This window comes from Taeniopygia guttata, chromosome 10 (assembly GCF_048771995.1).
Source record: "Taeniopygia guttata chromosome 10, bTaeGut7.mat, whole genome shotgun sequence".
Classification (NCBI taxonomy): domain Eukaryota; kingdom Metazoa; phylum Chordata; class Aves; order Passeriformes; family Estrildidae; genus Taeniopygia; species Taeniopygia guttata.
The window spans coordinates 3,233,203-3,257,072 of NC_133035.1; the positions used below are offsets into that span (position 1 = coordinate 3,233,203).

At 45.8% G+C, this 23,870-nt stretch overlaps 1 protein-coding gene across 4 annotated transcripts in view; it reads right to left on the reverse strand.

Moving 5' to 3' along the window:
• Positions 1-23,870, reverse strand: part of BBS4 (Bardet-Biedl syndrome 4) — a 36,420-nt gene that overhangs the window by 700 nt on the left and 11,850 nt on the right. For 2 of the 4 annotated variants that reach the window (XM_002193025.6, XM_030281572.4), the window contains 14 exons: positions 19,970-20,049; positions 17,281-17,344; positions 16,453-16,564; positions 15,827-15,899; positions 14,289-14,342; positions 12,821-12,948; positions 11,292-11,346; positions 9,833-9,901; positions 8,333-8,485; positions 8,051-8,222; positions 7,392-7,461; positions 4,599-4,740; positions 4,026-4,233; positions 1,008-2,466 (listed from right to left, as the gene is read on the reverse strand). In XM_002193025.6, coding sequence (XP_002193061.6) covers positions 2,309-2,466; positions 4,026-4,233; positions 4,599-4,740; positions 7,392-7,461; positions 8,051-8,222; positions 8,333-8,485; positions 9,833-9,901; positions 11,292-11,346; positions 12,821-12,948; positions 14,289-14,342; positions 15,827-15,899; positions 16,453-16,564; positions 17,281-17,344; positions 19,970-20,049 — 1,538 coding nt within the window. In that variant the 3' untranslated portion in view covers positions 1,008-2,308. Of the gene's footprint in view, positions 1-1,007; positions 2,467-4,025; positions 4,234-4,598; positions 4,741-7,391; positions 7,462-8,050; positions 8,223-8,332; positions 8,486-9,832; positions 9,902-11,291; positions 11,347-12,820; positions 12,949-14,288; positions 14,343-15,826; positions 15,900-16,452; positions 16,565-17,280; positions 17,345-19,969; positions 20,050-23,870 lie in introns of those variants that run through there. The other 2 variants (XM_030281573.4, XM_072933968.1) reach the window with 2 other exon arrangements.

The following is a 23,870-nucleotide window of genomic DNA, read 5'->3' on the forward strand; positions in this document are numbered from 1 at the left end:
AAAACAAGGGGAGGCAATGGAAAAAATACCCTGGAAACCTCCCCTGTGAATTTCTCAGGAAAGATGCCCCTCAGTGCAGACTGGGTAAAACTGTGTTCAAATCTCACCTGTGTCTTCCATTAAAAAACATGGAGGTTTTGGAGCAGTGTGGTTTGAGGGAGTGGTAAAGCTTTCCTTGTAGCGTAACAGGGTTTTCTCTTCTAGAAAAGTCTTGGCAGATGGAGTACTTGTTATAACATGGGCTCTTTCTGAATGCATTTATGTGTGGAGCTTATTATTTTAGTCAAGTTTTCCCTTATTCAGCACTGAGGCTTGTCTGTCTCTGAAGAAGAGGCTTTGCCAACTGAAACTCACTCCCCAACTGGGAAATCTAAATTCTCAACAGCTTTAAGGCCCCCACATCCACCTTGCTCAGTCACAACTAAGCAAACAAGTACAGGAGCACAGCATGTACCCACTAATACTGCCTGTACCATAAATCAGTAGCCAGTTGTCTCAGGGACCTCAACACCACATTTTTTGGGTTGAACACATGTTGCTGGATAGACAGATCATTACTCTTGGCTAGAAAAAGGTCTTGTTGCCCTGGCATTGATGTTTGAATGACTTTTATTTTGCTTCCTGTGCAGAAGCCAAGATGCAAAGTACCTTGTGAGCTCAGTTTTACCCTGTTCATCACAGACCTTTCCCTAAAAAGGGGAAGAAAAGTCCTAAAGCAGATGGTTTCTGCTTCCCTTGAAATTAAGCTCATGATTCTTTTCAGTTAAGGGGGGAAAAAGAGGGGATTAGAATTATGGCTGATGCCAGAAACGGGTTTTAGAACATAAGGTGTGATTTCCAAAATCCCTAAATGCCTCAGTGCAGTCCTGCTGAAGAGTCCCTTGCTTAATTCCAGCTGAAATGGCAGTCCAGCCTCATTACCATTAGCACAAAAATGTTCTCCAGAATGATCCCAGGAATTTACTGCATGCAAATGCCACCATCACCACGCCCAGGGGAGGAAAGGGGACAGGACTTGCAGATCTATTTATTATCCAACTGGAATTACATATTTAAAAATGCTCATCTAGACATGAAGCTCCCAGAAAGTAAGAAGGTGCTACTGCTTCATTTCACAGAAGAATTGGTTCACTGTTGCATAAGCTTTTCACAAAATTTATATTTAAAATAAATCCCTTCACAGTACCTCTGAGTGCAGTACGTGCCCCCAGTGTGACAATTACCCCATCAAAGCATCATAGGACAAAAATCTGCCTTGAATTAAAGTTTTGGGGCTGACGTGAAGAATTCGTAGCCCCTGCCACCCCTGCTCTTCAATCCTCACCTCTTCTTCCCAGGTACTCTGTTAGGCTGCAGGAACTTTCAGTGTAAGAAGTTAAATGTGAATAAAAATCTCTGCACTGTACCTGACTGACACTGTTTCTTGTCTGGTTTGTTTCAATTTGCCAGCACTCTACAAAAAAAATTGTTTAACTCCTGGCAGGAGGGAATCCTTACAGAAGTGCTGCCCTGGGGCTGAACTGACACAAAATCTAACAGAAAGGACACCTGAAGGGGAAAAAAAAGCTACATTTAAGATAAGCAGTCAGTTTGGGCTATCAGAACCTAGGGGAAAGTGAGGGGTCCTACACTTTCAGTGTTCTCCAGGGAGGAGGAGAGCACTTCAGCTCCAGGCTGGACTCTAAGGATGCATTAATGTCTTTCAGGATAAGAGCAACAAACCACAAAGCACAGCTGAAGGCTGGGATGTACCCAGAGCCCTGCTCATGCTGCCTCCGAGATGTTTCCATGACTAACCTTCCTCTCCTGGACTGGTAATTACGGAGGGATACAGTCCAACAGTGCAGAACTAAAAGCAGGAAATGCATTGTCAAACAGCTAGGGAGCTTCACCAGCAAACCCAGAGCCCTGAAGCTTCAGTTTACTCATTCTTTATGCAAATTCAGCTGCTCACCAGTTCAGCCACTGGAAGGGTTTGATTCTCCTCGCCATCAGGATCCTAAATCACATCTGCTGGCTTTGCTAAAGATCCTTCTGGAGGACTCACACCCAACCTGTGGAGAGCTGTACCCTCCAGTTCTGTAGTGTGTTGTGACTGCACTAAGAGCACCTACACAGAAACCTCTGGTCACTGCAGTGACTCCTTGGAACAAGGCAGAGCCCACAAGCTAAAATCACTGATAGAAAACAGCTGCATCCAGACTAACTGACAGTGGGGAGAAGCCACCATGGGTGGGGCAGATCCCCTTCCCAAATCCCAGGCAGCCCTGGAGAGGCTCCTGCACTACCTGTGCTGCCCAGAGGTGCCCTACTCTGCTGCTTCTTGGCTCTGGTCCTTCTCCTTCCTCTGCTCCTCATCCCCTGTGGGAGCTGAGTTCTCCTCAGGGCTTGGTTCCGAGTCCTGCTCCTGTTCTGGTACCAGTGGCAGGGAGGGAGGCTTTTTTGGCAGAGCTGGTGTTACAGCACCTGGGGAGAGAACAGTTAAAGTTACTCTATGGCTCTGTATGTGTTGTCTGCTCTTTATGTCCTTCCCAGCAGCAGAGGTGCAAAATAATCACAGCCTTTAAATACCCTCAGATTCCTTCTGCCTAACATTAGTTTATTGACACCGAGTTATCCAAACCTTACAGTGCCTGAAGTCCTGCTGAAAGGGAGCTCAGGTACAGTCTCTCAGCTGTCAGAATTCAGTACAAATATAGGAATTAACTCATGCTCTGGAAAGGAAAACATTTTTTAGAATCATTAATCTCAGAATGGTTTGGGTTGAAAAGGACCTTAAAGTCCATCTCATTCCACCCCCTGCCATGAGCAGGGACACCTTCCACTATCCCAGATTGCTCCAAGCCCCATCCAGCCTGGCCTTGGACACTGCCAGGGATCCAGGGGCAGCCACAGCTGCTCTGGGTACCCTGTGCCGGGACCTCACCACCTCACAGGGAAGTGCCACTTCAAGTTCCATTGAAGCTGGTTTATGTTCAAGCTGGAGCCCCAACCAGAGTGCTGTTTTCACTTCACAGCTTTAGCAAATAGGGGGAGAGTTTCCAGGCAGCTAAAGTAGCTACTCACAGAATTACATCACAACAGGATGTTTCTACACTTGCAGTTGTTTCTACACTTACATTTAAGGTGCCAACTGATGTTATGAACCAGCTCCCTTCTCTGATCTGGATAATAAAGTCCTTCAGGTATGCCCTAAACCCTTGGTGTGTTTTATTTTTCAGATTTTCTTGCTAACTATTCCCTGCATGGAAAGTTTATTCCATGTGTGAGAAATGGAACAGGTCCTTAGGGATGCCAAAGAGAGGCCTGGATTACACAACCATTCTCCTGGTTCAGTCCACAGGCAGCAAGACTGGGAGCAACAGAAAATCACCATGATGAGCAATATCTCCAGTGCATTCCTCCTTGGAAGCTGAGGGGTGAGAGGAGGTCAGGCTTGGAATGGCTCAGGAGATGCCCCTACCCAGCCCTAACACATACAGTGATGGGCTGAGCCTCCAAAGGCTCACACCACCTGCTGAGAACCCTCAGTTTCACTAAATCCAGCAACACCTGCAAGGATGGACAGCTTTGGAGCAATCCAGCTGCAGTTATCATTGTCAGAGAAAGGATGGAAGTACTTTGGAAAATGGTCCATCTTTTCCCTTCTCTGAACAGCCTGTCTGTGCATGGCAGCTCCCGGGCTCTTCCAAAGAAAGGCAAGAGGTGTGGCTGCTAAAACCACCTCCTTTCCAGAGCAAGATCACAATCTCATGCTAATGGAATCCTGTCCATTGTGGCTCAGACAGGACAGGAAACTTTCCCAGCCTCCCACATCCCTGCAAAAGCAGGAGAGTGAAATAAACTACACAGAGCATCTTCCTGAACTCAGAAATCTGGGAAAGTTGTCACCAAATATTGCCCTCACTGCTGTGTGAGCAAGTCAATCCCTTCCCAATCAGGTGCTGTAACTCTTCCAAAGGGAAGAGAGATTTATTTTCTTCCCTCCCACATCTATACTTGAAAGAACAGCAGAGGAGACGTACCTGGGGGGAGCTGCATGGTTTTCCCATATCCTGCAGCAGAGGACATGGCTTGACCCAGGGCCTGGTTGGAGCCCAAAGGCTGCTGAGAGCTGGATTTCCCTGACACAGCAGCTTTCTGCTTGGATTTGGACTCCTTAGAAGGTTTGGTCCAGACCAAGCTCTCCCCAATCTGCAGGGCAGCCCCCATCTTCTGGGCCATCTCCACCATCTACTCGAGAAGCAAAAAGAGAAGAGCACTGTAAGCAGGGACACTTCAGATAACAATAAAGCCAATAATACCATCCAAAAAAATCCTACAAGAAAAGATCTGTGGAGAGCTGGCTACAGTTTGGTGCTTAGGGGAAACATCTCCACTAATTCAGTCCCTTAATTAAGAGGGAATCTTGTCTTGCTGTGTATTGATTGAAGAACTGAGCTTCAAAGAGCAGAAAGGAAGTGAGCAGCTCTCAGCAGGCACCTGCCCTGCTTGGAAAATCTCATAAGCAGAATTTCTTCCTAATAACTGGACTCAAAGTCAAACCTCCTCTTCATTTGCTGCCAGCCCTGGGGTGGCTCCTGAGCTCAGGCACAAACCTCAGGGTCGAAGTCAGGTGTGCTGCTCTCCTTGGCCACAGTAACCTTCCTCTCCATCTCCTGATACTGGCTCAGGGCCCCCTGCTTGTCGCCCTGGTTGTAGAGCAGGACAGCGTAGTTCAGGTTGATGAGGGGGTTGCACCTGCAGCAGACACATGGGATGCATCAGATTCCCTGTGGGAACACTTTTCCTGGCTACAATAATGCTAACATGTGCCTGAGCAAAGCTGGACACACCTCATTGTCTGGCACCGACAGAGAGGCTACAGCCAAAGTCCCTCGGGAGCATGGCTGAGACCCTCTTGCCTGATGAGAGACCCACCTGGGTGTCCGTGCCAACAGTAACCCCTCCCCAGCTGCCTCCTTCTCTGCAACAGCCAGTTCTGGGCACCTGGGGGCAATCCTGGAACCCTCTGGTCTCCCAGCCCTGCCAGTGATGGGGGCTTTTGTCATACTGAGACAGATGATCTTTCTCTGATTTACCTCAGAGTCTCCCAGCACTCCCAGCCTGCAGGGGAGCAGCTCATCGTGGGACAGGCAACACAACAGAGCCCTGCTCTTGGGCTCTATTTTATAACCTGACACAGCACAGAATGTGCTGGTTACATTTCATTTCCTCACCTCCTGTCTCCTTCCCCCAGCAAAACCACACACAGCTGCAGGTACAGATGAACAGGCATGCTCCTGCCTCCCTTCCTGAATAAAGATTTCACAAGGTAGAACTGAGGTAAATCAGAGAAAGATCATACACTCTCATTTCCCAAACAATCCATCTCCTTCCCTGGGCTACATTAACCCTCTCCATCTGGCCTGGCCAGGAGAGGCAGGGTGGGTGGAGCAGCTCTGCCTGCTCACAGCTCCAGGTGTGGATCCCACAGGAGCATCCCTGCACACAGGCCAGGCAGGGATGTTCCAATGCTCCATGGGTTGACAAGAAATGTGCGTGAGGGACTGGTGCCCTCTCCTGGAGCATGGCTGGGATAACTGGAACCATCCGTGGCCAAGGCAGAGGAACATCCTCTGGAGAAATGCAGAAGGGAAGGATCCTGCTAGCACTGGCCAACAAATGAAGTGTAACCTGCAGGCCCTGACTCTCCAGTTCTGATGATTCTCCATCCCAGTGCAAGGAAGGCAACTCTTAGAAGAAATCTTACTGCATCTATAACCATGGCTTCTCCTTTAACTAGGAAACTGGAATGCTGAGCCCACCACAGAACAAGCCCTCCTCTCTGTCTTTGCCAAAACTCTTGAGGAGATCAGACAGTCCTGGGCACAGCCAGTTTTAAAATTAATTGAACCTGATGGAGCTATTTCACCACCTTCAAGAGCTGAGAAGCAATATGACACTCAGAGAAAAATCAATGGCTGAATACTCACAGAAAGGACAGTTACAAGCCAGAACCAGGAGAGGAACAAATTTTTCTGAAGTTTTCCAAGTTATTTCCATTCCAGCCCCCAGCACAGCACTCAGGCCACTACAAAAGCATTCCTGGTAATGGAAACCAACCACCTTCATCCAAACAGCTCCAGCAAAGGAACACACCAGCAAAGGAAACTTGTGGGGACACAGATTCAGCCTCACAGTCTGGATGTTCCCCCCAGCAGGCCCTAGCAGTGGGAATTCAGTTTTGCTTTGATGAGGGTTTATTTTCCTGGTCAGACCATAGAGCTGGAGCATTACCCAAGTGCCAAACACTTGGGCAAAGTTGTAGAGCCCATTTATTTACTGCTCCTGCTCTTTGAGCAAAGCACACAAGGCCCTGGCTAAGGAATCCAAGTTGCCTTTAAGGTCCTGTCCTGCCTTGCTATGCATGGAAAGCTGATTAGGAATAGAATAATGGAATGGTTTGGGTGGGAAACGACCTTGAAGCCAATCCATCGTCACCCTGTGCCATGGGCAGGGACACCTTCCACTAGCCCAGGGTGCTCCAAGCCCCACCCAGCCTGGCCTTGGACACTGCCAGGGATGGGACAGCCACAGCTGCTCTGGGCAACCTGTGCCAGGGCCTCCCCACCCTCACAGGGAAGAATTTATCCCTGCTGCCCCATCTACCACCACCTCGTGTGGCCCCTGCAGATAAAAGTGCTTTTGGCACTGCTCTGTCACCTGCAAACAGATTCTGGGCTCAGGAGTGCTGGGAGGTCTAAGCGTGCAAATATTCACAGTAAACTAGGGAGAGAATCAAAACTATTAATAAATATGAGGTAATTTTGATTTTGTGCCTGAAATGATGACATACTCTGAGGTTCAGCTTAACATTTCCGAAATCAAGTGCTCTGATTTTAAGACTTAGACTGCAAACACAGATGTTCTTAATGAAGGAGCTGCCTTTTTATTCGCTTTATACAAACTTCTCGCACATTCTCCCAGCTAAAATCTTCCCCCTGCCAAATTCAGAACAGGCTCTACCCCAGACTGCTCTATACTGTGCTCAAACTTTGGGTTAAAAAATATGTTTTCTTCTATTCAGTCTGCTCTACTGTATATAAATATTCACCAAAAGGAGGACTGGCACCCAAAGTCATCACCACTGACTCACTAACCAAACAGCAAAACAAGAAACAGCTCTGTGTTGCTCTGAAATAAAATCCTCTCTCATTTTTCAGAACTGACTTGAATTAAAAAAAAAAAAACAAAACCAAAACTGTTTTAACACCGTCATTTGCACAGCTACAAGAATAAAAGTATTTCCCTACTACAAACCATTTGGGGTCCAGGTACAGTGAGAGGCAAAGGAAATGAGGCGCAGGGAGGTGAAGCCCAAAGAAGTGACAGCTCTGACAAAGACTTACTTGTCCAAGGCCACAGCTTGTTCATAGGAGCATTTGGCATTCTCGATGTCTTCAAGGTTGGTCAGAGCAACTGCACCAAAGCACACAGGAAGAGATGTTTCACAAGCAGCTGATTTTTAGGACAATTCTGAATGTCATAAAATAGGTGTCACAGCAGGATTGTCTGGATTGCTGCCAGGATTAACCCTACTGAATGAAATGGCCTGGGCTGGAAGTGACCTTAAAGCTCATCCAATCTCAACCCTGCTATGGACAGAGACACCTTCCCCTATCCCAGGTTGTTACAAGTCCTGTCCCACCTGGCCTTGGACACTTCTAGGGATCCAGGGACAGCCACAGCTGCTCTGGGCACCCTGTGCCAGGGAAGGATTTCTTCCCAATATCACATTTAACCCTACAATGACATGTTTATCTCATTTCATCCCAAAAATATCCAGTGCTGCAAACCCACATCCACTCCTTAAGCAACCCAACCCCAGTCTCACATGTGTCAAGTCTTTTCCAATGCTTAATCTGGATCTGACTGCAGTTTTCCCTTCTATTTCCCCAGAGAGAAGAGACTGAGCATCAGCTCCTTAGTAAAGCCTTTATGCCATGTTTCTTTACTTCACCCCACATCTCCTGTCTGTGCTGTGGAGTTCCCAAGGAGCATCCCATACCTGCCAGGAGCATGTAGAGCTCTGCCATCTTGGGCTGGAAGCTGATGGCAGCACTGAGGAAGTGGAAGGCTGAGGCATACTGCTGCATTGTGAGGTGCACCAAGCCCAGGTTGTACAGGATCTTCCAGTCAAAGGGAGCCAGGTAGTTTGCCCTCTTTAGGCAGCTGATAGCCTTGGGAAAAAAAGGGATAAATGTGCTACAACACCCTCTACATGACAGGAACCTTGTGCTTGCATGAAATTGGATGCAGATGGGAGAAAAAATGGAAACTGGATACTTACTGCCACGTATTTCTTCTTCCCAAAGAAGCACATGCCAATGTTGTTCCAGAGCGGGGGGCTCTCAGGAACACTGCTGGCCACCACCTTGTACTTGGAGAGGGCGACATCGAAATCCCCGTGGGCCTGCATCATGCTGCCAGCAGCCAGGGTGGCCTGGGGACGAGACAACAGGGACCCACCCACAGCCCCATCTGCTCAGACACAGCAAGAGCACAAGAGGACAAAATTATTAAGCTAAAGCCATCCCAGGAACAACCATTTCACTTCTAAGGACTGCCAAGACCAACAGTGGGAGCAGATGGGGACTCTGAAGTCTCCCAGCACAGAGCAGAACACAGGGTGAGGAACAAACCTGAGTCTGCTTCTTCCTGCACTGTTTTAATCAAAACTGTCCCAGAAATGAGTTTGCCCAGAAAAGCTGTGGCTGCCTCATCCCTGAAGTGTCCGGGCCATGCTGATGGGACTTGGAGCACCCTGGGACAGTGGGAAGGTTTCCCTGCCCATGACAGGGGGTGGAACAGGATGGGCTTTAAGGCCCCTTTCAAATCAAACCATTCTGTGAGTTTATTATTCCATAAGTACTGCAACACAACACTGCAAATGTTTAGGGTATTTTTTGGGCAGACAGAAGTAATTCTTAAGAGTCTGAGGCTCTGAAAAGATCTATGCACTAATAGATTCTTTTTACAACCAAGCACAGATAGAACTAATTCTGGTGCAAGTTAAGTGGGGAGTAAAATGTACTCAAGCAAGACATGCAGCAAAGCTCTCCTAGTTCACACTGACTGGCTGAGACTGCAAATTAATGGGAATATGCATGGGAAAAAAAAAGGAAGTGAGTACAACACACTATATTTAAACCACACTAGTTAAGTCCTTTTTAAGATTCCACAGTGACAGTAAAATTCGTAAGTGTAAAGGTGTTTTCACAACAACTCATGTTTGTCAAACACACATTTCAATGCTCTGCATCGTCAACAGGGAAAAAAAAGGAGAGAAATTAAGTAACAGCCCTAAAAAGGGACACAGTTCCACAGTGAGGAATGAAACCTAGACACTGAGCTCAGCTTTCCAGGCCAGAGCCAAAGAAATATACACAGCAGCTGGAAGCACAGGGTATCAGCAGATGGGAGAATAATAAAATGCAGTATCACTTGGATCACAAGGGACCTGGCACAGCTCTTCTGGGATTTTTAAAATCCAGAAGATCTTCCTTCCAAAGTAAATTCCACCTGGCTCTGGTGCAACTTCAAATTAAAAACCAAAGGAATCAATTTAACATCCCCTATTCTGCCTCCTTCCCTTTCCCTATCTCCACATACATCCAGCTCCCTAGCCAGGGAAACATCCCAGAAATGTATTTCACAAAAAGCTCTCTGGGCAGAATTCTTTCCAGCCTCTCCAGGTCCCAGATGCAGATGGCAGAGCTCTGACAGTGGAATTAGCTTTAGGAGGTGTCCCCTCATGGTTCAGCTGGGTCATTTCCACTCCTCACCATACCTTGTAGTTGCCTGGGTCATAGGTAAGCACGTTTCCAAGGTGTTCAAAAGCCTTCTGGTACTCCCCAGTCTGGGAAAAGAAGTACATAAGCATCAGAAATTCAGGAATAAGGGGAGTGTGGGCACCAGAATTTCTGGTTCAGTCAGAAAAGTGAGTTTTACAGTGCTCCTGTTACACACACATGTTCCTGTTTGATAATTCACAGAAGGGATTCTAAGAATTTGACTTGGCTGGATTCACTGTTCTGACACAACCACAAATGAGTTCTGGGTTCACAAATGTTTGCTCCTTTCTCTGTTCCAGAAAACAAGCTACAAACTGCTACTCTGCACATGCCCAATTCCCTCACCACAAAGTCCTCACTCCCCACAGCTCTCCTGTTCAGGTGACATCCCTTGTCTTCTCATGGACTGAAGGTGTTAGTGGGCATCACTATGGCCATATAGGAGCATGTGAGAGCTTGGAATCACTTAAATCCTAGAGACTGCAACCAGAGAAGCGCTAAGGTCCCTTCCAAGCCATCCTGTGATTCTGTGGTTTCAGCTGAATTCACCTAAACCCATCTCATTCCAGCCCCTGGGCCACGGGCAGGGACACCTTCCACTAGTTCAGGGTGCTCCAAGCCCTGTCCAACCTCACCTTGAACACTGCCAGGGATGCAGGCATCCACAACTGCTCTGGGAACCCTGTGCCAGGGCCTCACCACCCTCACAAGGAGGAATTCCTTCCCAATATCCCATCCATCCCTGCCCTCTGGCAGTGGGAAGCCACTCCCTGTGTCCTGTCCCTCCATCCTTTGTCTCCAGTCCCTCTCCAGCTCTCCTGGAGCCCCTTCAGGCCCTGGCAGGGGCTCTAAGCTCTCCCTGGAGCCTTCTCTTGTCCAGGTGAGCACCCCCAGCTCTCCCAGCCTGGCTCCAGAGCAGAGGGACTCCACCCTCAGAGCAGCTCCAGGGCCTCCTCCTCCTCCTTTCAGGCACTACTGCCTATTCTTCTTTGCTTGTTCACTCTTTGGGAAGCCAGCTTCTGGAATAATCCAGCCCTTCCCATCCATTTCACAGACACAGGGATAAGCACACCTTTGTTATTTAAATTGATTCTGATTTTGCTTTATGCTGCATTAACACTCACAATTTCATGGCTGCTTTTTCAGGATAACTTGCAAGACTCCTGCTGCAGAAGCAAGGTAATGACTAGTCATGTTTTGTTATACTTGGAGGATTTATAAGAGAGTTAGGGAGGTTGCCAAACAGAATTCCTGCCCTGGCTCTGGTCCAGGGAATCAGCTTGCTTTTAGTAGCAAAGAGAAGATACAGAAAAGCAAGTTCTGTCCTGTTAAATTCAGTCTGTAGAGAAGCATGTGCAAGCAATGGGAAGGGGGATAGGAATTAATTCTATAAAAAATCCAACAGGGTTATATTGAAAATAATTAAGCTTTTGTAACAGTAACAGCATTTAGTACCTGCAGGTACAGTAGGCCCAGGGCTGTGAGGAGGTCTGTGTTTTCTGGAGAAAACCTGGAACACAAAAGCCAAAGGGCTGGGTTTGCTTTTCAGCCCTTCTAGAACAGGGTAAAAACAGAACATGGAATTCTGACCCTACATTACTGTTGTATCAACCCAGTAAATTAAATTGTTATTATTAAAAACAAATATTAGAACTGCCATCGTGGGGATTTCCACTGAGTAACATCACACCTAGGTACCCAAATATCTTCTGGGTATTGGTGGGAAGGCACAAGGCTCTCTGAAATACATCTGGACACATAATAAGATAATGTGGTTTTGTTAAGCTTCAAAGTGAGTCTGCATCAGTGACCTGGAAATACAAAATGAGATTTTCCACTGTCTCTCATAAAGCACTCTGTAAATCCATGCATCCTAAGCCTCTTGGGCCATGTAGGACAGGCAATCCTCAGCATCCTGGATGGATCCTACACACTCCTGATTAATATCAGAATTTTAATTCACCTTATAAAAAGATTACAAATAAATAGGATGGAAACCGCAACAAAAAAGGACAAAGCAGAGAGAGGCACAATTTGTGGTCTCACTCACCTCAACAGGAGTCAGTTTTTAATTCCCTGCTACCAAGACTTAAAAAAAAATCTGATCTGCACACTCACACTGGCACCTCTAAACTTCAACCACAACAAAACCACCTGTGCCTGGTGGAATATAAACAAGGAATAACAGATTATCCTGGAGCTGGAAACAGCAAGAAAAATGTCATAGGCAGATGAGAACAAAAAAAACCCAGGAATAAACAGGAATGAAGAAGAAAGGAGAGCAGGGGAACACCAGGATAAGAATATAAACCTGGTAAGATGCTTAGCAAGGATTATTTACGTAATAAACATTCTAGATTAGTCCAATGTCTGCCCAACCCCACCCAGCATCAGGCAGCAGCAAGGGCAGACATGTAAGGAAACACTGCATCAACACACCCGTGGCTCCCAACACACTCCTGATTTTCTTTCTGGTGTTGACCTCCATGGCAAAGCTACATTTGAAAGCACTGGCAATGCTTGGGAGTGCCCTAAAATAAGAATAGGTGGGCACTGAGGAGCCGTGATGGGGTGGGAGAAACTCCCTGTGCACCAGCACATCTCCCTCAGCCACTGATCTGAGGGAAAGCAGCAACTGACACCCAGGCAGGGATTTTGGATGGACAGTCAGGGCCACATTGTTTTGGGAGATAAACCTTTGGGATGGATGAAGTCAGTTTTGGATCACTTTGCTCCCAGGCATCTCTGTCCATTTGTTATTCCACTTTTTTTCTGGCAGCCCTTCCAACAGCTCCCTTCTTCCCTGCCACACTGTCAGCAGGAGCAGAGACAGCTGAAGTGCTTGGAAGTGCCAGCTTTGCTCAGAGCCCCTGTAATTACCATTAGCTTTTTAATCATGGCCTCAATTCAGATCTGGGACACCAATCAATTTTCTCCTGGCATAGGATGGGAATAGGCAGATGGAAAAAAGGGATATTTCTTACTCCACAGCTTTCTTATATATTTCAATGGCTTTATCCATCTCCCCCTTCAAGAGGTGAATTTTGCCCAGCATCATGTAGGTCTGATCGTGTCTGTTGAGCTCCAGGGCATTGTTGAGCTGGTCTCGTGCCTAAAAACACAACCACAGAGAATAAAAAAATACTAAATTATTACAGAAGCCTCAGCAAAGCAACAGCCTATGAGTAATCCCCAACAGCCAGGGAAGGAGGACAGCCAACAAATACCCACTGCACCTGGAGAACACAAACTCCAGCCCAGCTAGTCCTTGGAACAAGCTCTGCACCAGCAGTCACCTGCTTTTAGGGGCAGTAAAAGGCAACACCTTCAAGCCAAGCAAGAGGCATTTGCCTCCCAAGGAAGATATGAGCACGGGCCTGCTCCTGGATTTGAGTTTGTTTGGCTTGAGGGACGCTCTGGATTTGCTGGGTGAACTGATACTTTGCACCTTATTCTTCCTTAAAGTGCTTATTCCAGCAGTGAGGAAGTGAAAATTTCAGTGGAGGTGTGAACAGGTTCCCAGTGTGGAAGGTGTTAGTGCAGACAACAAATCCCAAGAGTGAACCCACAATCCAGAGGCTGTTTTTTCACAGGGATGCCTTGAACAGGGAGCACAGCTGGGTTTGCTGCAAGGGCCACAGCACCCCACCAGCAAGAGCAGCAGGGAAGAGCTGGGCCAAATTGGGAACAAAAAGGGTCTAAATGCTGTTTTTGTCCCTTAGAGTAGCTGCATCAGTGACAGCTCATGCTTAAGTGAGGAACTGGGAATGGCACACTCAGACCCAGGAATAAAACTGCATCTCAAACTCCAAAACTCCTTTATTTACTCCAGGTGTAGTTCAAAAGGAGCTTCAGACACAGGAGCAAAACCTTCTCATGGAGAAAAAAGGACCTGATGCACCTCCAGCAAACAACCCCGTAACTCTTTCCCCCTGAATCCTGCCAGGCCCAAGCTGAGGTTTCCTTCAGGTACTCTCAGCACAAGGTGCAGCAGCTTGAGCAGGGGAAATGGTTTGGGGTTTTACCATCACCCTTCTCTTTGCTTCAAGAGGATGGACCCGGATTGCTGCTCCTACAAAGCCAGCAGTATTCCCAGGGCTGGCTTTAAAGGACTCAGACACACAAGCAGCTCTTACTGGAGCACAGCCCATTTTCTGTCTAGTTTGAGGTTTCTCAAAACATTCCCTTTAAAACCAGAAATGTTCTCTGAAAAATCTTAGATTTCAGAAAAAGCCTGAGGCTGATCTCCCTTTACACAACCTCAATGACTTGCAGCTGACTCAAAGTAATTCAACACACAAATGGACACAGAGACAGCTAACAAACCTTTGCTCCCAGAAACAAAACACTGAAGCAAAAAGCTTTCTTGATACCTCTTGCTGCAAATTATCCATTTCAAGCTACCAAAGAGTGAAATTTCTGGGATGCTTCCTTGCTTCCCACTGACATTACCTTGTTGAAGTGTTTCAGGTACATGTAGCACACACCCAGGTTGTGGCTGATCTCCTGCATGAAAAAAAAAAACAAATCAGCACAAGGTATGAAATAAAATCTGACAACACTGACCCAGAGCAGGAGACCCTTGTGACTGCCCACACCCTTCTTGCTTTTTAGAGCAAGTAAACCTACAAATTCCAGTTACTTCAGGCACCTACAGAGCTTAAGTGGGGTTGTACACAAAACATTGCAGTCCACTGAGACAAAAAACACAGAAATGAGAAATCTCTTTTGAGGCATCAGACATTTTCTTTTCAGAGAACAAGGAGCACAGACTAGTTTCTTCCTAGTGGTGTCACTCTCTAAAACTTGCTGCCCTCATGGGTGACTCAGTTTGGCTGTACATCAGTAGGATATGCACAGTGTCCAACCCAGCTGGACAAAACAGGATGATGTGCCTAATTTTCCAAACACAACTTGAGCACGGGAATATCTGATATCCCTCTGGCATCCTAAACAATTTTGCACAGGGTAGGAAGATCCCTTAGGGATCCTAAACACTCTGGTGACATTGTAGGAAGTGCCCATGCTGCTAAACTCCTCACCCACAATTTAACACACAAGGCACCTTCCCAGTCCCAGCACATCCCTGAAAAGCAAGGTCCTCCCAATTTCTTATTTTATTCTGGTGAGAATTTCACTGATTCATCAGCTTAGACAGCCTTGACCTTTCACAGGAAACTCTCTTACTTCCCCATCAACCTGTTTTCCTCCATGCAGTCTCTCCAGCTGTGACAACTGAATCAGTGACTCCAGGCTGCTGTGGATTGTAGAATGAGGGAAGAGCACAGCCTGATTCTGCTTCCAGTGCTGAGCCAGGAATGGGGAATAACTAATCAAAATACCCACTGGCATATGCCTGCTGGGTTGTAAATAGGGTTACAGGCATGCCAAGCACTGGAAATGCAGGTGGAAAAAAGACTTGTGATACAAAAGGTTTCTGAGCTGTCTGGCACGGGGTAATTTGAATTAACACCAAAGCTATCCTCATATCCTGAATTTTAGATGTACTGACAAACAAAGGAATGAGCTCACATTGAAAGCCTACTTTAGAAACACATCTGCAGGCAAAACAGGCACCTGCAGAAGGCTGCAAGGCATGGCCTCTCCCACACCCACTGCCATACCCTTCCCTTTGCAATGCTCTTTCTCTCTTTTTGTCTTTTAATATAGAAGAGCCAATTCTGTATTTTCAAAGATGTTTTGCATTACAAAAGCTTTCCCAATTACTCCAGCAAGTTTTAATAACCGAGATTTCCTAATTCTCCCTGTACTTCCCTTAAAGTACAGATGTGGTTATGTTAAAACTGATCCCTGGCAAAGTTCCAAGATGTTGCTCAATTCTCTGTGCCCCAAGGCAGGGATTTGACCCAAGGCACGGGATTTGGCTCCTGTGATCCAAACCAGGCTCAGACCACAGGCAGTGTGAGCTCACCTGGGCCTGGGACAAGTTTGCAGCTATTACAAGGATCTGCAGCTCCCTGAACACTCACCCAGTCCTTCTCATCAAGTTTTGCTGCTTCATTGTACACTTCGATGGCTGCCTTATGCTTCCCCAGGAGAAACCTGCAAAAGGATTGCAATTCTTAAACCTTTCCTGTTTTCAGACCCTGCTATGCAACACTATCACCTTTACCAGTGAAAAATTATCTTATTTGCTGTATGTCCAGAGATCTGCAGGAGAAGTTTACAATCTCAGCACTGCTCCCTCTCAGGAGCAAGGTCATCCATCCTGACACTACTGGGGATATAATGAATGAATGTCCAGGCTCTGCAGCCTGCTTTTGTCTTCAAGGAAAGAGACAGGTGCCCTAACACAACACTCAGCAACAGAAAAGGGTCTGTAGGGCAAGTCTGCCCAGCTCGGGTCAGCACCTGTAGCTCTGGACCTCAAAATCAGTATCACCTTTCTGCCTGAAGCCCAAAGAAAAAGAAAACACAACAGCAGCCAGGCAGATAACAGAGATTCTGTTTAAAGAACAACCCACGCTTCTGGAAGTCAAGCCAAGTGTTGATAAGGAGGAAACATGTCTGGAATTAAGCAGCCTAAGAGAAAAACAAAGCATGGAAGGTCCTGGGTGGTACATCCAAGAGAAACAACAAATAAAACACCACTCACAGGGATCGTGCCACCTGCTTGAGGTTGTCAGTGCTTCGAGGGTTCAGAATGGAACATGTCTGGAAAAGTTCAAGAGATTCTTGAATTTTCCCCTCCAAGCGAAATATCAAAGCTGTAAAACAACATACAGCAGGCAAATGAATCCATTCTCAGCAGGAAAAACGTGCCTCTGACAGCAGGGAAAGAAGGAAGAGTACAGATATAACACATCAACGCTGCTCTGGTGCTTCCCCCTCCTGCAGCACCCACAGTTTTTTGTCTGAGGTCAGGACTCTGTGTGCCTGGAGAAATTCAGGGGTCAGAACAAAAGCTTTAAGCTTTAAACCTTGGGCAATTGCTTGTACAGATACAATCTGGATTTCTCCCTCCCCTGCCTCTCCAGGCTGCACCATGGCCCTGCCAGCAAATCTCCACTGTCCCGCACCATGGCATTTGGAATTGGAATGCCACATTTTGGGAGACATTTTTTAGGGGCCAGAGGGCAGGACAGGAAGAGGAATACCATCCTTAGAGCAAGGAGTGAGACAATGATCACCTGGGGTGGGTAAGAAACAGAAAACATGCTTCTGTAACAGACTCAAACACACCAACACACTGAGGGCCAGGAGCCCGTAACCAAAATATCTTATGACAAATACAGAGAAAACAGGACATATATCTGCCCATTTCGTGTGAAAATCTCAAATTTCAAAACTAAATGGAGCAAGCAGAGGGAAAAAGTGTATTTTTGACATAACAATTCTATGTTTCCCTCACTTAACCCCTGTATTGTCCTCTGTATCTCAAATCAGAGGTGACCTGCTTTAGCAAAAAGATTTTCAGACATACCTTGAACATAGACAGCATATTCACAGAGCCCTTGGGACTCCTGGAGCTGCTCTTTGATGACAGCCTGGAAGGACAAAATTGTAAATTCACATCATTTTAACAAAGCTGACTCCAGAGATTTGGTTCCAGCCACAAAAACCACAACCCCACCTCTAACAAGGGCACTGGACCATGACTGGGACAACCACACAGTGCACACATCAGAGCTCTGTTCCAGGAACACTGTGGCCCTTTTAGTATTCCTCTGTTCATTCCTATTTCCAAAGATAATTAGGTACTACCTGGGGAAAAGGCCAGGAGGCATCTCTGAAAGCATCCTCTGCTGATGAGGGTATCTACTCCAGGCCCTTTGTGAATTAATAAATTGAACTGGAGCAACTGCAGCTGAGTGAATGAGAGCCAAAAGAACAAATGAGGAGTGAAGAGGGAAAAAAACCTGATGAAAATTTAAATTCTTGCTGGCTGCATCCATGCAGCTCCCAGTTTAGGGTGGGGTGGCTGCAGCTTGGATATATTCCATAGTCACAATTGGCCCCATCTTTGGGAGGATGATCATCCTGGATAGGAATCAAGAGCAGAATTTCTGCTCTGGGACTCCTCTTTTGTGCAGAAGTGGAAGAACACAGGGGGTAAGAATAATTTCTGGGTGAACAGTGACCTGATACTCGTCTGGCATTTCAGATGTGTATGGTTAGTACCAGCAACCCCTGCCTCTGAGAGGAATAGAAATGAAGGACCTGAAAACTGAACCTCAAATACAGCACATGGGAGGAGAACTATTATTGAGAAAGTTATCCTTGAGAAGATATTAATTGGGAAGTTACTACTCAGAAGAGGAAAGTTCTTACTGAAAATCTTCACTTATAAAGAGAAGAAGGAAAAAGAACAGGCCTGAGCTGCTCTTCCCTCACCTGTACCTGCTAATTTATCTATGTAACTCTTTACAAAAAGCACGATTATAAAACACTGTACTCAGAAATAACCAACACCTCCTCAATTCACATACTCTGGATTGTTCCATCTACATAAACCTGGATTCTCAGAGCAAGAGAGGGCAATAGAGAGCTATCTTTTAGAGAAATTTGATTCATTCTACAAACCCTAAAAAGTCCCACAGCAAAAGGCCCTTAGCAGAGGAATATGATCTCTAATCCCAGATTTCCACCCCAAAGTTTATTTAAGGTGCTGATAACAGAATTTAGACACAACTGGCAGGAGACCAAGCAGTCTCTGCATCATCCCAGGGGATGCTGCAGCTGCAGGCTCTCAGGGATGTCTGCCTGGCACCTTGCTCAAGCAGCATTGAAAGGGTCAAAATCACTTCAGTGCCTTCACTTTGGGGAGTTGATGTCAGTAAATAAACAGTTTTTAATGGGCTTTTAATTCATTGAAATCTATGAAAGATTTTAAAACTCTTTTAGAGAGGCAGCATTTCAAAGCACTGAGGGGGAAAGATCAAAATTAACACAACAGGTCACTTGTTTCTTACTGAGACTAAAAATGATGGATTTTAACAACACCCAAACTGTCCTGGAATCTTCCAGTTTTACTGTAAAAACACTGTTTTGTGAGCTCTAAGGAAAAGGAAAGCTGGCCTGCCAAGCAGAGGAGTATTTATTAGCTGTCTTCTCTCAAATTTCCCCTGCTATTTCCTTGCTACCATGACTGATGAAGACATGGAGATGTCAGTGTTGCCTTTATATCATCCATTTGTTATTTTCTCTCGTTTCCTGAGATGCACATATTTTTCTTTTCTGTACTCTGTGATTCCACATCCCATCACAAAAACAATCAATACACAGAATCACACCACGAAACTCCAGTCAGACAACAAAAAAGGGAAACAATTTTCTATTTTGAGGGCTAGTCCAACTTGTGTTTCTATCTATGCAAACCAAGATCTGAGAGGAAATTAATGAAACAACTCCCTGGCTCTGTTAATTAAGAGCTAAATGAAATTCCTCCAGCACTTCCATTTCCTAAGCACCTCCAAGACCTCTCCAGCAGAGGCAAGTCCTGACCAACCTGGTATTTCAGAAGCCAAAAAGTCTTTTTAAATCTCTGCTGCACATGCCAGGATCAGAAGGGCAACTCTTGTCCCCTCCTCCTACACATGTGTGTTCATTTTACCAGAAAAACACACTGATACATAGTAATTGGCCATTTCCTTAGTCCACTTACCATTATAATTCCAAACAACCACTTCCAAACTGCTCACCAAGCCCAAGATGAATTACAGCATGACATGGATCATGTGTAAAATGAAAGAATTTTGCTCCAGAGTGACCAGGATATTTTTTATTTACACTTGGTAGTTATGTTCCCCTCAACTGAAGTTTCTTCACAGCATCTCAGTAGTACCATTGAGAAACCTGCACTGTGGAATTGTGTTATTATCAGTTTGGAAAACCCTATCCATCACTTGGAACAACAGAGGTCTGCAGTCCTTTCCATTTTCCCCCCTCCCAGTGACATCCTGAGCTCACAGATTGCTCCAGAGAGCAGCTACACCCTCAGATCCTGAAGGTAGCCAGGGATTGGAGAACACTGAGGTCATTTTACTTGTGTTTTCTCTTGGTCCCCTTATTCCAAAAGAAGTCAGGGAAGAGGGTGGTTGGGAAACTGTCAATAAAATTGGTTTTTCATGACATCAGTAAAATAATTCCCACATTCTGAAGGTGGCTCTTACCTTACACTCCTCATAGTCTCTGCGGACATAGAGCAGATAAATCAACCAGTTCCTCCTCTCTAGGATTGGCAGCTCTGGTGCTGTACATGGAAAATATTCACAGAACACAAGGAATCAGACTGAGCAGCAGAGAATCTGGGAGAGATATTCCCAACCACCCCAACTGCCTGCACAAAGCAAGCAATTCAAGAACTGCAATTGTAATTAATGATTTTACTTGAAGGCTTCTAAACAGGGTCTGGTTTTATTCTACTTCTCAAACTGGTGGATAAAACACCTCGTTCAGGATAGAGACTAAATAAAAGTTCTAAGCAGAAATCTTCCACCTATTGGAGGGTGGTCTACTGGAAGGTGTCCCTGCCCATGGCATGGGGTTGGAACAAGATGGGTTTCAAGGCCCCTTCTAACTCAAATAATTCTGGGATTCTAAAAGACTTGAGGCATCATGTCCTCCAGGAGCAGATCCCGGAGTAAACAGCTCCACACACACATTTTAATGCAACACCAACACTGGTTGGAGGAATTGGATCTTTTCAAATACACAAAAAGCAGCTTGGAGGAAATGAGTTGGATTCACATTTTGAATTTAGGGCAAAAGAATCAAAGGTCTTTAAGATGAATTTCTGGGACTGAATGATCAGGAAACAGGCGATACACACAAAAGGAGATTGGAGAGATGGGGTGTGAAGGTGTGAATAATTTAAAGAGGTCGAACTTCGTTCTTTGAAACTGTGAAGGGACTATGAAACATCACAGGTCTGAAAGACTGAAGCTACTGCAGAAAAACATTGATGCAGTGGAGGAGGAAGCCTTGTGCTCCAGCATTTCAATGGTGTGGAGCTCGCAGCAGTAATTATGGCAAATCACGAATGGATGTTGCTTAGCGATATCCACGTCGGGTTTACAAGTTGAACACACTGCTGTGCATTTCATTAAGGCTGGGAATGTATTGCCTGGGACTGGAGTCTCCATTCTGAGGGGTAACCATAGCAACTGGCCCAAAAGCTCCGTGTTTGCAAGTCAATATTGTGACACGAGTGCAGAGGCACAGGCAGGCGAGGGCTGGGGCAGAGCTGGGGGGACACAGCACAGGGACACCTCCTGCAGCCCTCTGGAGCACCCCGGACACGCTGGCTCGGCTCCAGCAGCACAGAGCAGAAGTGACACTGGGGAGCCCGGGGGCCCCTCTGCCATCAGAGGTGAGGAAGAAGAAACCCTGCAGGGGGAAGGGCTGGATCAGGTGCCAAGTGTAATTATCTTTTGGAATGGCTGAGCCTTAATTGCCTCTGGAGCACACCAGGCTCTTCCCCATAACCCACATCAAGTCCAGTTTCACTTAGAGCCCCTAAATCCAACATCCTTCAGCGGTTGAATTTGGAAAACATTTCACAAAGCCATTCTCATTTTTTTGGTTCTTCTTTCTTAAATTCCAGAATATCCACCTAGATTTATATTAGAGCTGAGAATTAAATGTGCACACTAGCAATTTAAGGTCAAATAGCTTCTAAAGAAGGTTCAACTACCCTAAAACAAATAGAAAGCTCGCAGTCCAAACAAAAAAGTAATCCAAACACACAAAAGAGTAATCCAAACAAAAGAGTAATGCAAACAGGCTAAGCTTACAGAAATGCACAGATCAGGGGTCCAAACGTTCCCGAATTCTGCTCTGCTGTGGACTATCTGGATCTTTTTAAGTAAAGCATTTCAATAAACATGTTCCCAGATCAGATTAATTGATCTCTGATGGCTTTATGTTTCCCCTTTGTCCTTCTTAGAGTGAAAGGATGAAGGGAAGAGTCAAGAGACTGCATAAATTGACATAAATTGATTGAAACTGCACTATTTCACATTTGAAGTCCATTCAGGGATGACCTAATTCATTGACACTCTGTAATTACTTCCCTGTGCAATTTATTACCAGTGCCAGGGTGTGACAGAAACAACACACCTGGAGATGCTGGAAACGCTCTGCCCCATCTCTGGAAGTGTCAAGGCCAAGCTGGACAGGGCTTGGAGCACCCTGGTCTGGTGGAAGGTGTCCCTGCCCATGGCAGGGAGTGGGATCAGACGGGTTTAAGGTCCCTTCCAACCCAAACCAGTCTGGGATTCTGTAAAAGCAGCTGGACTTGTGTGCCCCTTCTGCCTGGCATCTCCTGGTGCCACTATCTGATATAAAACACCAAACCTGACACACCTGGGCACTTCCCACCTTCTTCTGTAAGTATGGAACTAAGGACAGACACTACAAACTCTATGTACTCATCAACATTCCACTGACAGTCAGAACTGAAGTATCCTTCACCATGTTGTGCCTATTAATACAGCCTCAAATTAGAAAATCCTGCAGCTGTCTGAAATGGGGAATAGTCAAAAGAACTCCAGACACACCCCACCAGGTCTCCAACCATCTGTTCATGCCTTACTGGGAAAGTAAAAAGTACCATTAAAGGTTAAAATATACATCAGTGTTGTGGGCTAAGATAAGATGACAGTACACCAGAGAGGGGATGGAGGACTCCTTGTTTAATTTCTGAAGGAAAGAGCTTTTTCACACTTAGGAGACAAGAAGGATGCTACACTCCACTCCCACACCGTGGAAACACCTGCTGGGAACAGGGATGGGAAGGAAAAAATGCTGAATGTGAGACTGAGGGCTGAGCAGAACATCAGGCTGCAAAGGGAAAGGGGAAAACTCAAGAAATTGCCCGAAAGTGCTGGGATGGAGAGAAAATGGAGAAATCAAAAGGCACTGTGAGCCCCAGGGGTGAGCACTGTTCACATCTGCAGATAAACCAGCTCTGCTTCCCTGAGGGATACACCCAGCTAAGGATAATTCTGTGTGATTGGGAAAACACAGGGAGATTTTCTGCTTCTAAAAGTCATTTGGAAATAGCAACAAGGCTGACTGAGGAGACTCTAATCACTTTTTTCTTCTTTCTCCCTAAGACAAGCAAATTGAAAGCAGGCAAAATTCTGATGTTTTTCAAAATCTATGTCTAAATCTATGATTAAATTTGACACAGGAACATATCTGATCCCCTCAAAAATGGCTGTGGGAAGTAAAGGATTATTATCAGACTCTATGCTCTATTCAGATGCAGAAAGAATTAATGGAAATTATATATACACCTCTCCAGAGCCACAACCACTTAATCTTCACTTCTACTTTCCCACAAAGCAGTGGATACCTGCTCCTGGTGTATTTATCTCCCTCAGGTTTGCTGCCCAGCCTGCTGATAAAAGCTGTTGCAGTGCAACGGGTCACTGCATTTTCCTGAAGAAAATGGAAATATAGATGCCTGGTTATTTGGGTCTCTAGTCCAGAGAAAGGGAATAAAACACCTTCTTCAATATATGGACCTTCAGGATTTTCTCCTCTGTCACTGCTGTATGAAGACACACTTTTCTTTGTCACCTCTAGCAATAATCCCAGGTACTGCACAGGGATAGGTTGGAAAAGTGTGGTTTAGATCCTTCTAGCAGTGAAGAAACAAAAATCCATTATTTGCTGTAAATTAATCTGCGCAAAGGCCAGCCCAAGAAAACATAATCATCAAAGAACTTGGTATCTACATCAAAAAGAGTTTATAACTTGCATAATTGTCTTTCAGCCTCTCTATTGTGGGACTACAAAAGTCCTGTGCCAGGGAGTCACCCACGAAATATATGATTAAATGCCTTTGAAGTATGTTTTGATTGAATTCAAAAGGGAATCCATCTGATCCCCTCACTGGCCAGTGATTGATTGCACGAGCCACTTCCAGCAATGTGATTTTTCTTTCTGACAATGCTCCTTTAAGGAAGCCACTGGAGCAGAAACCCTGACAGAGTCAGAGTAAGATCATCAGGTTTCTATCTGTACTACTCTATCATCACTCTTCCCTTTATTCCTCCTCTTATA